Source organism: Calonectris borealis, chromosome 6 (assembly GCF_964195595.1).
Source record: "Calonectris borealis chromosome 6, bCalBor7.hap1.2, whole genome shotgun sequence".
NCBI classification, from domain to species: Eukaryota; Metazoa; Chordata; class Aves; order Procellariiformes; family Procellariidae; genus Calonectris; species Calonectris borealis.
In genome coordinates this window covers 32,644,137-32,659,519 of record NC_134317.1, presented here as the reverse complement: position 1 = coordinate 32,659,519, position 15,383 = coordinate 32,644,137, and the positions used below count along the sequence as shown (strand labels likewise).

Here is a 15,383-nt window from a genome sequence, read left to right as displayed (position 1 = left end):
GAATTGTTCTCTGGACTTGTTCTAATCCTATCCCCCTCCACTGATTATATAGAAAATCTAGTTGGGATTAGACACCTAATCTCTCAAATAGCTGAAGTTACACAGTCCACAATCACTGCAAAATCCAGACACACATCTCTGAGAATAGTTTTCATCTAGCAAATGACACAGAATTCATATAAATCCAAAATAGCAGTAAGACTTCCCCTCCTTTCCCCAGTGAAGGTAAACCATCTCTGAAAAAAGGGAGCATTGAGGAAGATGTGATAAATTCTGTCATCTGGGATCTCAGACTCAGGATTATATCTATTCCTACCTCCAACTTGAAAATCAGGTAGGAATCTATGCAAGATTCTGTAACCCATTTCATGAATGCAGGGGTTACATTCATGACAACTATCAATACAATTCCCGGCTTTAAAAATATCATTAAATGAAAAAATTGGTGTTATTCTATGCTGCTGTAATTCAGTAAGTTTCACATTGTGGCAGATTTTGGAATGAGATGCATAGACTGTTTGCTCTCCTTATTCTGATTACTATTTTATTCCACCAACAGCTCCAACAAATAGATTCATGCATAAAGAGCCCATTTGGCAAAACAAAATCAGAAGTAAAATACGGTAGCAAGCCAAAAGGACCACGAAGGTCAAGGAAAATTACCTTCCATGGAAATCAGATCCTGCGCATTTCACAGACGGCCTCTTACCAGCCCCAGTGCAGTTCTGCCACCATCTTTCATTCACAGCCATTTGAAAGCAAAAAACCTCCTCTATTCTTCTATGTCTGAACAACAATTTTTAGGTTAAACCAACTGGTGAATTTAGCTACAAGTATATTTAGACACACAAATTATCTTATATACATATACTGTAGCATACATTTGATTAGAAAGTATCAAGATATAATCTATTCAAATAATTTTTCTGATTTACAAACACTATGTATAATGTAACCTTTTTTAAAAAAGGTTAAGACTAGAATACCAGCACATACATTACTGATAACAGCGACAGGGGTTTGGTTAACTACAATAGTCTTACTTAGTTAAAGCAGTTTTAATGACTTACTCGTAACTTGAACTGCTGACTTGGATATAAGTGGACAAAACACATGCTTACTTCACATTTGTCCTTCCTTTTGGAAAGTCACTGTGTGAATTAAGTCTTTCCAGCCAGCTCAAACGAATTGACCCTGATAACATGCTAGAACTAACTGAGGCACTTTAGGCAAGATTAATGAGATATGATAAAATTAATGGGTCAGGCTGGCCATACTACTATATCAAGAATATACTTGATTGACTGTGGGTAGCAGATTTCTTCTTACTATTCGTATAAGATGATTGAGCTGGTCTAGTATTTCCATATGAAGATAACAGGTATCTCGGACAGAGCGGAGACAGCTAACACAGAAGCAAGTAGTAGGCTCATCTCTACACAGAATCAATACATCATTTTAACCTAACGGCTACTGAGATTTCTTCTGTTGGCAAAACACATACCCAGGGGACAGAATTCCTTACACATAGCTATTTTAGGCTTTATTGTAAATGGCAGTCACTGTAGCATCTAGGCACTAAGACAATACTTTATACAGAGCTAATAATTATGGTCAGTATTTCCCACTATTACTAAGAGTTTGTCCACGTGAGGAAGTTAGTACTGTATGGCAGGGCGTGAATTTACAGTGTTGTCACTATTCCACATTAATTTTGTGTATGGACATTTATTATGAGACGGTTATTCTCCATTTACAATAGGAAAAAAACCTGCCTTGTCTACTTGGAATCAGTGCGGTACAGCAACTCCATTGTAAACTTACACCATACCTCAACGTTAGCTAGCTTCTACATATGGACAAGGTCCAAGGAGTAGTTTCAGAATTGACAAAATTCCAGAGAAAACTGACGATGTTTTAAAACAACATTACAGCAAATTGTTTATGAATCTGCTGGTATCCTTCCTGAATAGAAAGCTACACAGAATATTGTTGTTTTCTCACTCTCACGAAAAGTAAAAAGTATAAGACTTTCAATAATCTCACAAATGTTCAACTCACATTAATTGAACAAATGATTTGATAGAAATAACAGTTCTAAGCAGTACATTCTAGTTTGTCTAGACTCAACTGTGGCAGCTTTTAAATGTAGCATAAAATGATTAAAAGTATACTTGGCTGTGTAGTTTTTGTGATAGTCACAGTGTGCTTGAAATGTATTAAGTTTTAACCAGCATAATTTAGACCTGCAAGAGATGCAAGTTCAGAACATACGCGCCGTATGGCATAGTGATTAAAAAAAGTCTGTTTCAACAAAGAAGTATAGTGAAATATCAAAGTGTCTACAAGGCAAACAGCGTATTGAGATGTTACACTGATATGATTTATGTGCTTACACACACACACAGTTAATTCACTTAATTTTCACAGTCAGGAAATAAACACCATGAAAAGCTTTCTAAGCAACATGAACAGAACCACAAACTTTTCATAAAATATTCACAGTTCTGTCCTCTTTCCCACATAATGTGAACTACTGATGATATTAATCTAGGCATTTCTTTGTTGAAATTTGCCCCACTTCCAGTGTTAAGTTTCTAGGCTGCACTGTTCTTCCCATGTATAAGGAACGTTACACAATACAACACAGCACATGTAGAAGAAGAGAAAAGGTTACAAAGTGTGGTACTTTGTATAAATGCATTCGTCCAAAGGCCAACATTGCAACTGACAAAGGGAGTGGAACTTTGGCTGCGATCTTCAAGAGTTTACTGTAAGAATATAAAGAAAAAATTGCCATTTTTGTAGCCATACATGCAGAAGGTATGCAAATACCATATTTCACTTTCTTTTGAAAAATAATTTCTAGATTTCAAGGCTTTGTTCATTTTTAAAACAGAACAAATAGGTCTAATGGACAATAACAATTGATGCATAAGCAAGATCAATTATTCAAAAAGGCTAATAAAATGTAATTTAAAAATATTCTTATATTAATTTAGAAATAAGTTCTCTATAACAAAGAAAGATTTAATGTTTTAGATCATTTAAGTTAACAGGTACTGGTTAAGAGGATAAACTACATTGGTTATTATTCATTGTCTTTCATGAGGCACTGACTAATTTTATATCTGAACAAGAAAAGCTCTACCTGTCAGCAAAACCAAGTGCTCAAAACTTCTTAATCCAGTAGAAAGCACGTTACATTTCCACAAGTGGGAATTACAAAAACATAACTACAATGGTTTAGAATTCACTCTTCCTTGTAACTTTCTGACAATAATTGCTAAATGTATTAGGATTCTGTAACATTTGGAAGGATACGATGAATTATGAATGAAAAAGTCACAGTTAAAGAAGTCTTTATGCAATTGATTGTTTAGATAGCAAATACTTCATTTAAGTCCATGTGGTAAATACAGGTGATTTTCTCCACTCAGCTGAACTACAGGTAATTTGCATGCATTTTACCTAGTCTTTAAGTTGTAACCATATCAGTTCATGTGCAGCATAGATTAGGTTTTACCACACAAATGGAAGTAGTAAGAAAGAAGCAGGAAAACAAAAACTGGAGATTAGGCTACAGTACCTTGATTTCACTTCAGAAGTACTTGAATTCATGAGAATTTCTAAAATGCATACGATGATAATAGCTGTAGATCTACATGGATCAGGATCAAGTCTAACATTGTACCTGCAAAGAAATGATTTAAAAAGCATGTTACTTCTAAACTAGGCTACCAAATAAAATCGAAGCTGGCAACAAGCATGTGCTGATAACAACAAACATACATGAAATGTATACAGCATCACAGCCCGATTTTAAATCCTTTCTGAATCATTACTTTCTTCAACATATCACTGATTCACTTAACACCTACTTATACCATAACATAAACCAGATTGCATAGAAAAAACAATTATAATTACCAGAAGTTTTTGATGCTATAAGGTAGCTAATAATGTAAAGAGTCAAACATTTGCAATTTTTCTTATCTTCAAAGTTTCATATTCTTTTCTTCCACCTTACCGGCAATTTAAGAATTTACCTGAGATTTTTTAACCAATAAATTAAAGATGGCAAGTTGAGCAGCACAACCCATGTGAATAAATTGAGAATTGTAACATGTATCTTAAGACTGTTAACGGCTTCAGCAATTGTACTGTTGGAAAGAGATTGCGTTGCTTCTGAAATACTGTCCATCGAACTCTGGTTTTTGACTGTGTGTATACTGGAGTCCTGTGAAATTTCTTTTGAGTGGTCTGAACCCTGAAAATAAAAGACAGAAGTCACAAAAACATGCACAGGCTTGTAAGAGCCAATGCTGGGGGAGGAAGAGGGAAAAACTGTCATAACAGTATCATACCAGCTCTGATTTAAGAAGAAAATTTGCAATTTATCCCTCAAAAAGCCATCAAAAGCAAAGTTCAATAGTTCAATTTTAAAGCATCTAGATTTAACCACAAATTTCTCATACACTAATAGTTTATATGTCTTTGGAAGAAAAGAATGGAGAGTGGAGATGCCCTGACACCAGGGCAGTGATAAGAAATGGAATTCCTGGAAGGAGGAAGAACAGAATAAAAGGAGTCATAAAGCATGCGGGTGAAAATCACAGATGATCACTCATGGAAAAAGATACAGGAGGTAATGCAACTGGGAGTAAAATATTACCTGTAGGAATAAATAACAAAGATAAACTAATGAGTAGGCAGATGCTAACTTCCAATGACAGGAAAAAAAAACCCACAAATGAAACAAAACAAAATTATATGGAGATGAAAGAAGAGAAGGAGAGGATTTAAAACTAAAAACACAAAAAACACTCAAAGAAACCAAAGATAACTGTCAACAACTTTTTCGGGCAGACTGCTTTTTCAACAACATTCTATGTTTGCAAAAAACCCAGGTAGTTATTATATGCTTGTATCCACACCTGCTTACATCTTCGATCCTATACCTTAGAGTAACTGAAAAAAGAAGCAAAGTTCACAATGCATGAAACCCAATGCTTCTTCACTCCTTTTTAAACAGCTCCCAATTTACTGCAGTCTCAATCCATATCCATCCAATAAATCATACCTGTCATCTCCTGATTAAAAAACCCCTAAACTCCACAAACTACCTATCTGGAAAAAAATATTTACCTGTGGTATAAATGATTACCTAGAAATTAAATTTTTTTTTTTAGATAAGGCATGCATAATCAAATACCAAAATTTAGACAAAAACTATTGTTCTGTATGTATTCAGAGACTAAGTTTTCTTCTTAAATGTACTTCAGACAAGTTCACACGGCAGTGATCTTGAACAGTGAATGCAATAGTCATACATGATGGAACAAGATGTATCAGAAATAGTGTGGCCAGCAGGAGCAGGGAGGTGATCGTGCCCCTGTACTCGGCACTGGTGAGGCCGCACCTCGAATCCTGTGTTCAGTTCTGGGCCCCTCACTACAAGAAGGACATGGAGGTGCTGGAGCGTGTCCAGAGAAGGGCAACGAAGCTGGTGAAGGGCCTGGAGCACAAGCCTTATGAGGAGCGGCTGAGGGAACTGGGACTGTTTAGCCTGGAGAAGAGGAGGCTGAGGGGAGACCTCATCGCGCTCTACAACTACCTGAAGGGAGGTTGTAGTGAGGTGGGTGTTGGTCTCTTCTCCCAAGTAACAACCGATAGGACGAGAGGAAATGGCCTCAAGTTGTGCCAAGGGAGGTTTAGCTTGGACATTAGGAGAAATTTCTTCACTGAAAGAGTGGTCAGGCCTTGGAACAGGCTGCCCAGGGAAGTGGTTGAGTCCCCATCCCTGGAAGTATTTAAAAGACGTGTAGATGTGGTGCGTAGGGACATGGTTTAGTGGGCATGGTGGTGTTGAGTTGGTGGTTGGACTCGATGATCTTAGAGGTCTTTTCCAACCTTAATGATTCTATGATTCTATTCTATGATTCTAAGCTACTCATGTCCTGGCTTTTCTTTCACATCATGCGCACAGCAAGTAAACTACAGCCATCCAGTCATCACAGCACAACCTAATACCACCAAGGCAAGACGATAACAATTCATAATGCATAGCTTTGCCAAACAATTTTTGGTCAGAGTTTTGAAGAGAAGCTGGAAATAGACTTACCCCATTGAGCATGTTTTGTTCTGCTCTTACATTCACATGCAGTTTTATAACCTGTAAGACAAACAGTTCAGCTTTTTTAGTAATGTTTCTTCACACAAAGAAGCAAAAAAAATTTGGGCTAATTATTTTTTGTCCCTTTTTATAGCTAGACAATTCTAGGGCCCCAATGGAGCTGCAATGCAAGAACTCTCTCTACCTTTTTTATCAGCAATATCCGAAGTGGTCTCTTTAGGAAGCGTTTCCAAGCACCGAGAAAACTTACGCTGCTCTGCTTTCTCCCCTTCCACTGTGCTCGACAGAGAATACAGAGTGGAAAATCTGCATATTCCTCACCTCCTCCTGCTAATTCAGTTCTATTTCACTTTCTGCAGAAACCCATAAACAGGCCACATAGGAAAAGTCCTATGTCAGAGATTTACTGCAGAAGGGGGAGTAATGTCAGCATGGGAACATCCTTCACAGGGTAACCTTATGTCACAGGGAGTTCAATTAGAGATAGCACTGTTCCTTAGGCTGTGCTTTCGGCTGCCACCTACCTGCTTCAGACCACCTGCATGCTGCTCTGCTTTGTGTCCCTATTCCCAGATGCGTGCTCCAGTGCTTCCTTGGTAGCTAAGTATAGTAGCTGATTTAGCAGCTATATAACCATAGGGTGAATCAGATAAGTTAGACGCTCTGATGCAAGGAAGACCATGGAAACTGAATGGCAGGGACTAAATACGGATCTTTGTGGCACTACCCAAGGGATCAGATTAGACATACAATAAGACTATCCTAATTCTACAATATATCCACCCTCCTTCCTTTTACTCCATAAAGATTTGTGAAAAGTCTTTAAACATAGAAAGTATTCTACAGAACATTCCAAGTCCTCCCTTTGCCTCCCTCTTCTCTTCAAAGGAGTTATTATTCTTTGATTTTATAACATTACCTATCCGTAAGTTAAAAATTGCAATTTTATGCATTATTGTAGTGGGTATATGGGACCATACATTTCTTTGGAAGAGGTGTTATCAAAAGAAGAAAAATAATTCTAAAAATTACAAGATTGTGAGAGACTGGTAAGTTCAAAAAAAGACCCATTTCAAGTACGCAAATAATATTTCTTTTAAGTATGAAAAATGGTAATCTGTATTTTTGCTTTTAACATGGGGTTAATTCAAAGCATACGAAATTTTGAATTCAATTATAAATTCAAAACGTTTAGCCTTTCATTACCTTAAACAAGTATTGAAGATAAATAATGAATACAGCAAATGCACCGCAAGTGGTCCAGCTAACCAAAGCAAGGGATAACACCCCGCAGAGTCTTCTGGGTGTAATCAACTTATCTTTTTGAAGTACAGTAGGTCTAAAAAAAAAAAAAAAAAAAAAACTGCTGTTATATTTCTGTAACAACATCAAACCTACAAAGATCAAAGAATAATTCTGTTTTGTGAATGCCTGAAAAGAATAAGTTGTTCCTGAATATTGATTAAACACAGGAAAAATAAAGTTAGACAAATTTTAACATACATACCAACTGCTACATAAGGTACTTTGTAAGAAAAACTTTCTTATCAAATGAACTAACAAAACAATCTTACACCTTCTAGAATATATGTCTGTAACTATTATTTTTACTTTATTTGGGGAACATAAAGGATACATTGGTGAACATAAAACATTAGATAATGCTAACTGTAGGTCTGCATCAGTCACTAAGTTCAGTTCAGCCCAAACGAATGAGTATCTTACTACTGCACAGCTGCATCATGAAAGTGACTCCTACTACAAATGTTAATGCACTGCAGTGTTCAATGATAGTACAGCAGTATACAACAATAAGTCTCCAAGAGATTAATCCTGTGACACACATTCCTCCCTGCTTGCTCACAGTCTGAGACACACAGAAAAGCTTATTTTAAGTTTCTGGATTCCAGCTGTTACGACTAAGAGACAAGTATGAATCTGAAATGACAAAGATAAGCTGAGAAGGTGTGACAGTGTGGGGAATGCGGTGGGGAATTCGGAAAAAGTCTGTACTTCTTGGATATTCACGGGATATTCCAGTATTAAAATAGACATTGAAAACAGAAAAAGCATTATTTGGAAAATACAATTTTAAAAGCCTTTGCAAAAAATATTGAAAATAACCACAAAAAGACGACTAGCTGACAAGAACAAAGAATTCCATGGACAGCTAGTGACAAATTCTTTGCTGCTGGCCATATCAGATAATTTCAGAACACTGAGCAAAAGTCAAGTGAATACTATCTACTTGAAAGAGATTTATAGAACATTTTGGTTTTTTTCCCAAGAAATTCAGGAGTAGATCAAAAACTGTGTAAGGTACTAGAACTGTGTAAGGCACTAGAATTTCAAAATGAACGACCTGACTTAGGCACACAAAATCTTATTTTCCTGCCTCTGCCCAAGACATTCTCAGGGTTTAATGAAAAAAGCTGTAATGAAAAGAGTACAAATTGAGCTAAAACCCTTACAAATTTAGTAAGTTTCAAAACTTAGAAGTTCATCACTTCATCACTTAAAACTAATACTGAAGCATCCACTGTAATTTATAAACAAGACGGCTGAGAAGAAAAAGCTGACACCAAATCTATTATTTGGCAGAATAGGACCAGAATTGCTAGTGATGAAAAAAGGAGGAGTTCATTTAGCGGATATTTTCTGAGTAAAGAGCATCCCAAGCAACTTTCCGGAGACAGAGTTGGCTAAAATCTAGCTGAGGACTGTTATCAGTGTCAGAACAGTCAAACATTAAAATAGCTAAGCATGTTATTCAATTTACTCTTTCAAAATCTTATCTTCTTTGCTTTTTTCAAACTCACTTTCATATTTGAATACTCATCTGTACAAGCAAAAACATTCCACTGTTCTTAGACATGATATATAAAATTCATCAGTCTATTAGAGTAAAATGGACATCCAAGAAGTTTTTGTTTTACAAACCTGTTTGTATTCTTTAGTGCAGTTTATTCAATATGAATAATGAAGAATGGATTGCAATGCTTACAGTCCCTTTCCTAAATATATACATTTATTTTTTGAGCTGCTGAAAAAGGAATAGTTCAGTTGCTTTCTTTTCCCCAACAAGCTTTCCTCAAAAACAAACTGTAAACCTTACAACAGCTGGTGAAGGAAACAAGAAAGCCGTTTATGTTCCCTTTTGGAGATGCGGACTAAGGAATATAAGGCAATCCTCATACTTCGTTAGTACTTAACACTGACAAACCCAGATGTCTAAAATCATGTATGAACTATACTGCAGAATTCAATCTGCCCAAGCATTCACACTGAACAGAAAAAAATTGACAGGGTCACAGTCATCTAAAAGAACATAATTATATAGCATAATGTTATTTTACCTAATCAGAGTTAACCATAATGAAGAAAAGAGTCTCAGAGATGTAGAGAAAAATACTCCACTCCAGTAGGCAATGCCTGTCCCAAAAAGAAATAGCATCAGGGACACAAGGGGGAACCATGCATCCTGACTACTCAGTACAGCAGCATCCACCTCTGGTAGGGACAGTGATTCCCATATCTCTCTAAACCAGTTAAACCTGCCAAAAACATGAAAGCAGCATTACTTATCACTTCCAATTGCCATTACAGTAAGATATCTATCAACTATTCCTCCTACTACAGCCTTTCAAACAAAATCACAGTCAGTGTTCACAACGACTACAGATAAAATAATATTCCTCCCCACCAATAGTTTTACTGAAACTTCTGTTTTGGAAACTGCTTTAAGTAAATAAGTAAGTTAAGCAAACTCACCCCTGCAGAAACACAACAATGCTTATAAGAGGTTCTACTTTGTAGGGTTTAGCTGTCCTAACTAGTTCAAGGGAAAAGTCTGAACACTGGCCTAGAATCAAGAACAGAAAGCATCTATAATTATTATTTTGTCATGAACTTTAACAATGAAGATCCACAACAAAAAGTAAATTCAGACAATGGTTTAAAAGTTTACTTTAAAACAAGATAACCATGTCTTATAACTGTGCTGCAAGTCAGCGCAGTTCATCATCAAGGCCCTTATTCACTGGATCACTCAGATAATATGTCACAAGAGCTTCTAGAGAGATTACGGAGTTTGTTACAAACACCACCTGAATTTAAATAAAAATGCATTTCGTCTGAAGACATGTCTAAAAGTTAGTCTGCAAATCTCATCTTCATGCAAGAAATAAAGTGGCTTGTGCATGTTAACAATATATTTTAAACTTTTACACATATTTTTAAGGAGACTTCTATTAATTCTAAAATGTTGTGCAACACCAATCATTCCCAAAGAAGGGACTGCAGAGTAAAATAATAAGGAAATATTCTGCTACAACCTTGGAGAACTACCAACAAACAAAAAACGAAACTGAAGAACATAGATCCAAGTACTTGCACAAGTTGAATGATACTTAGCTTAAAAAATTCACAACAACTAGCTAGTCTTTCAACAGTAAGCTGGATAAGTAATTTCTCTAAAAACACTTGTGTCGGGAAAAAAAAAATTTTCTTGAAAGCTACCTGTTGATATCAATGTGCTCAATTGTCCTCCATAAGTAAGAAGAATATTAGAAACAATATAGACAGGAAGAGCGCCAGCATGGAACCTTATTATCTGAAAGACAAGGATATAAGGATAACTTTTAATTTATATATATAAAAATATATTAAAAAAATACACATACAAAAATATTATCATGAAGCCAGCATGCCAACATGATCAGAAAAGCTTTCTTAAAAAGATTCAGTTATTCATTTTGATGCATAAGTATTTGATAACCACCATTAGCAATCAATGGAATTAATGGAAAACACACGGATCTCTCATAAACGGCTAATCAAACATGTTTTGATAAATGACCAAATTATAAATGAATGCTTTTTTCCCAGTCAAGACAAATATTAAAAGAATACAATAGCACGTTAATGGTGTTTCAGTAAAATAAATTAAAAAATTAAAAGGCCACTTTCCAAGCAATCCCTGCATATAGTTATATATGCCTTTGGGCAAAGAATTTTTGGAAGCAATTTCATTCACGTTTTAATTGGCTTCCACTGTCCCAAGTCATGATTAACATACAAATAGCACATAAATTCTTCTAAAATAACAAAATGAAAAATCTTTGATATAAATGCATACATTCAAACAGAGAAACTTGCTAGTAATATTCCAGCACTACACTTAGGTACTTGCGAATTAATTACTCTTTAGAATCAGAAAACTGCAGGTGGCTAGTCTATTTTTACTGATACCAATGCCAAAAGGTATTCTTCATTGTATCCAAAGAAAATTTTTGAAAAGGAGCATATGGATCTACTTAGACTTTTTTCCTAACTTTTAGTTGATGCCAAATGTGTTTTAAAGTTTTAACACTACTGACTCATCAGGCAAGAAAGTGAAAGTGACCTACTGTGTCATCCCTTTACAGATATTCGGCTAACCACAAAGTCAAATGCTCAACATTTATATTAGCTCTTTAGAGCTAGAGTGCTTTTCTACTCTTCTGAAAACTGAGGCCTGACATTTATCCGGATGGGATGCCTTGCCAAGTGACAAGGTTTTAAATAATCATTAAATAGTGTTCCTCTTGGCATTAAGAAGGAATCTGAAGTGCCATAGTAGGGAAGAGAGGAAGGGAAAATTTCTATAGATGCCACCGACATAAAAAAAAACAATCTAGTACTAGAAGGTTTTCTTACTTGTCCAAGAACCTGTAAAAGTGACGTCTTCAGAATTACCTTGATAAAAAAATAGGTATTTTATTATTTTATACAATGGTAAGCATAAGTACAAAATACTTTTATTTTTAAGAAGCCAACTTAAGTATTCAAATATAGCAATCCCATAACTAAAATGTACAACAGCTTACTACTGATTTTTTAAAAACCAATGCTTTAACGTTTTTCTTACAAATGAGAGCCCAACTTTCAATATTACTCCAGCTGTTGCAAAATACTTGTAACATGCACTACAGTTACAGAAAGGCCAAGCAGCCCACCTTTAGATTTGCTTAGCATTTATTTTGATTAATTAGCTACATGTTTTAAAAGACTGAATTATGCAAAAATAATACAGCAATGCAAACTAGCTACAAAATAGGTTTGTATTACTCACTTCATACTGACAGTCTGAGGAAGAGTAAATATTTAACTCTGGAACTCTGCTGTCATTTTGAGGCTGAGCAATATGTAGTTTTGCAGAAATCTCAGTAAAAGACGGAACTCTGAAATAGCAACTTAATTGGTAACTGTTGTCCTTATAATCAAAAAAAGCCAGACACGCCTTAGTCTTCAACACATGCACGTAAAGCAGATCTAGTACACCAAGTGTCACCACAAGCTATGAGCGAAATGGTATAATGAACTTGTTTATTCTATCACAAAGAACTACCTAACATTCTCAATCTACTGTCCTCTGAACTATCAAGGGGCATGGTACTAATGAAAACAGACAAGTTCAGCATTAGTGTACACACTGCCTCACAGAACATGTAAATATGCTGAGTGACAAGAATGGGAAGGACAGATTCTCCAGGATACAATTCAGTTTCCTGCAAGTATTACGTTGTTAGAAAATACAGGGGAAAAAGAAAAAATAGGGAGGTATCCTTAAGACCTCTAAAATAAACACGGAAAACAGTTTTCCAACCATCTAAAATAAAGTCAGGTTGTTCAACTGGGATTCATGAGTGACGCATATTTCAAGCCATATCATTTGATTTTGTCAGGACTATGCTGCTGACACAGCTTAGGGCTGCTGTGTGATCTAAACCCTGAGTTACGGGAACAAGCCAGCATCCAGAGCAGCCTCTATTCCCTACTCATGAGGGGGTCAAAGATTATGCTGAGAATTTCAGACCAGCAAATCTGACTTCCTCTTCGAGAAAATTAGTGAGAACTATTAAACAAATAATTAGTAGATATTCTTATTCTAAGGAAAAGTCAAAACAACTTTGTCAACAAGGCCAGAAAGGCAAATGAGGAAAAGATGCAGAAGCCAAACACTTAAGACTGGAGAAGCTGTCTCATATCAGTAATATTACCACAACAGGATGCAAACATTCTTCAAAAACATGTAAAGTAGTAAGCTATAATTGTTAAAGTCCTTACTTCGCTACTATTATTGAGTCTTCATGTGACCAGGGTATATGAAGTCTGTAAACACTAGGTTTTCTTTCTGAAATGGAAGAAAATTTAAAAATATAAAATTAATTAAGAACAAGATGCGGCAACTGTCTCCAAAAACTAAAATGCACGTAAAACAAGGATGGCATATAGATCACTACACAGAATCACTGGGCTTGCAGTTACATTGCAATTGACATTGCAATGGAGGTCAGTGCAGTTAACACTGAACAAAAATGACATTTTTTAACTCATGCTGCTACAGAACAAGAGAGTGAGAGATCAATGTTTAAAGGCAGGACAGTTATGAGAAGACTTTTGGTTTTCAATACAAAGCAGTAACCTCAAGCTAATAAATCCATCACTTTTTTTTTTTTGGAAACAAAGTCCTTTAGCATCTCATTCTATTTAAGCTTATGTAGCTCAACATTCAAATTTGAGTCCCATAATTACCAAATAAAAATCTTAGCCAAATGTGCTATTCTTGAGAAACACTTTCAACATAATGCAGAATCCTGCTGAAAGGTCAACTTCCCTTTGCTGGGAAGTATGAAGAACAAACATATGAGGACTAATTCCACATTTTCTTTGAGCTATTCTTCTTAACAAAAAGTGGAAAAAGTGAGAGATATTAGCAGAGACATTTGAGCAGATTATAACAATACTGCCTAAACCCTATTGCATGAGAGGACTTTTGCTTCCACCAGCTTCAGTCTTAAGAATTTTCAACAAGCTTTGTTTTATAAATTTATACTTTAGAAGACTTATATTTACCTTTGAGTGACTGGCAGTGGCTGCCTATATAAATTTTGAAAGCTTGATATATCTAGAACATTAAAAAAAAAGAAAAAAAAAATCACTTACATTCTCCAAACAGTGGTTACATTAGCCTAAAAAATTAAGTAGTATTCTTACTTGGTTAAAGTGCTGGAGCTGTACATTGTAAAGTAAGCCAGTCGAGTTTAATAGAATTTTGCTTGAAGAAAGCCCTGTAAAGGATGTATTATTTTCACATATTAGATAAAATTATTTGAGACCTGACTACATCTTCAGATTTTTTTTTCCCCAAGGAGACTTATGTGCTTCTACATCTGTTAGTCAAAACCCCCACATTTCTTATTTCTTTGTCTCTCAATAACAAAAGCAGTATTAACTTTAGTAAAAACAAACCCTCCAAAACCTCCTGACCATTGGAATTTTTAGGCAAATTTATTATTCAAATGTTAGTAATATTAGTTTTCCATTTTTTTCCAAAAGTAATATGCTATACTTACCAAACGAAAAAAGATGCGTTACAGGAAGCTGTACTGTTCTGGAATCCTCTTTGAAGAATTCACAGTCCAAAGTATACTGCAAGTCAGGATATTAAATACAGATCTAAACCGAGCATGAGACTATAAAGCCTTTGCACTTGCCAAATTCCACTCACAGGCTCAGGCAGAGTCCAGGACACAAATACTGAAAAGCCACCTCTCCACACTCCAGTGATAGGGACTGGCAGGTAGTTTGTTCCTGTACACAGCAGTACAAGTTTGGGTAGTTTAAGCATGAATTCCAGGTTACTCTAGCTCTCACCCATTTGCAACAGCCTTCAAAAGGCTATTCAAACAGCTGAGAATGATTAGAATCCAGTTCACATCCCCCCTTCTCAGGTATATCTTTTTGGGGGGGGGGGGGAGGGGGGCGTTGCAAAGGAGAGTGACTTGTCTAAACTCAGGATACAATTTCCTAAGCAAAAAGAACCTTTAGTTTGTCTCCTGAAGTTTAATCATGCAAAAGCAAAGCAAAGTATCCAGCAGGTATGAGTTGTACCATCTCTAATAAGTATTTAGTTCACTTGAAAATTATTTTCCATCCCATTGTAAATCCAGCATTTGTTTGCTCTTTAAAAGCAGTTTCCAAGATTTAACACTGGACTGCAGCTTAGCAGGTTACATTTCACAAGTGATCTCTCTTCTATCTTTGCTTATCCAGAACGTTTTATATTACTAATTCAACTGCAAGATGTCTCTGTCACAACTATCTGCAGACACTCATAGACAAGCATTATAACCACTTCAGCTATGAATAATTTCTTGGATCATGGATTATTATACCACAGACACAGAGACTGTATTTGTGTTGC

The 15,383-nt window shown here is 35.7% G+C and overlaps 1 protein-coding gene across 3 annotated transcripts in view; it reads right to left on the bottom strand.

Annotated features, from left to right (window-relative positions):
* Window positions 1-527: 527 nt before the first annotated feature.
* Window positions 528-15,383, bottom strand: part of PGAP1 (post-GPI attachment to proteins inositol deacylase 1) — a 33,908-nt gene continuing 19,052 nt past the window's right edge. For 2 of the 3 annotated variants that reach the window (XM_075153614.1, XM_075153616.1), the window contains 14 exons: window positions 14,533-14,608; window positions 14,174-14,247; window positions 14,033-14,084; window positions 13,244-13,310; window positions 12,249-12,357; window positions 11,834-11,872; window positions 10,655-10,748; window positions 9,908-9,998; window positions 9,493-9,690; window positions 7,343-7,475; window positions 6,125-6,175; window positions 4,050-4,270; window positions 3,590-3,694; window positions 528-2,771 (listed from right to left, as the gene is read on the bottom strand). In XM_075153614.1, the coding sequence (XP_075009715.1) occupies window positions 2,633-2,771; window positions 3,590-3,694; window positions 4,050-4,270; window positions 6,125-6,175; window positions 7,343-7,475; window positions 9,493-9,690; window positions 9,908-9,998; window positions 10,655-10,748; window positions 11,834-11,872; window positions 12,249-12,357; window positions 13,244-13,310; window positions 14,033-14,084; window positions 14,174-14,247; window positions 14,533-14,608 (1,449 nt within the window). In that variant the 3' untranslated portion in view covers window positions 528-2,632. The remainder of the gene's footprint in view (window positions 2,772-3,589; window positions 3,695-4,049; window positions 4,271-6,124; window positions 6,176-7,342; window positions 7,476-9,492; window positions 9,691-9,907; window positions 9,999-10,654; window positions 10,749-11,833; window positions 11,873-12,248; window positions 12,358-13,243; window positions 13,311-14,032; window positions 14,085-14,173; window positions 14,248-14,532; window positions 14,609-15,383) is intronic. The other variant, XM_075153615.1, reaches the window with a different exon arrangement.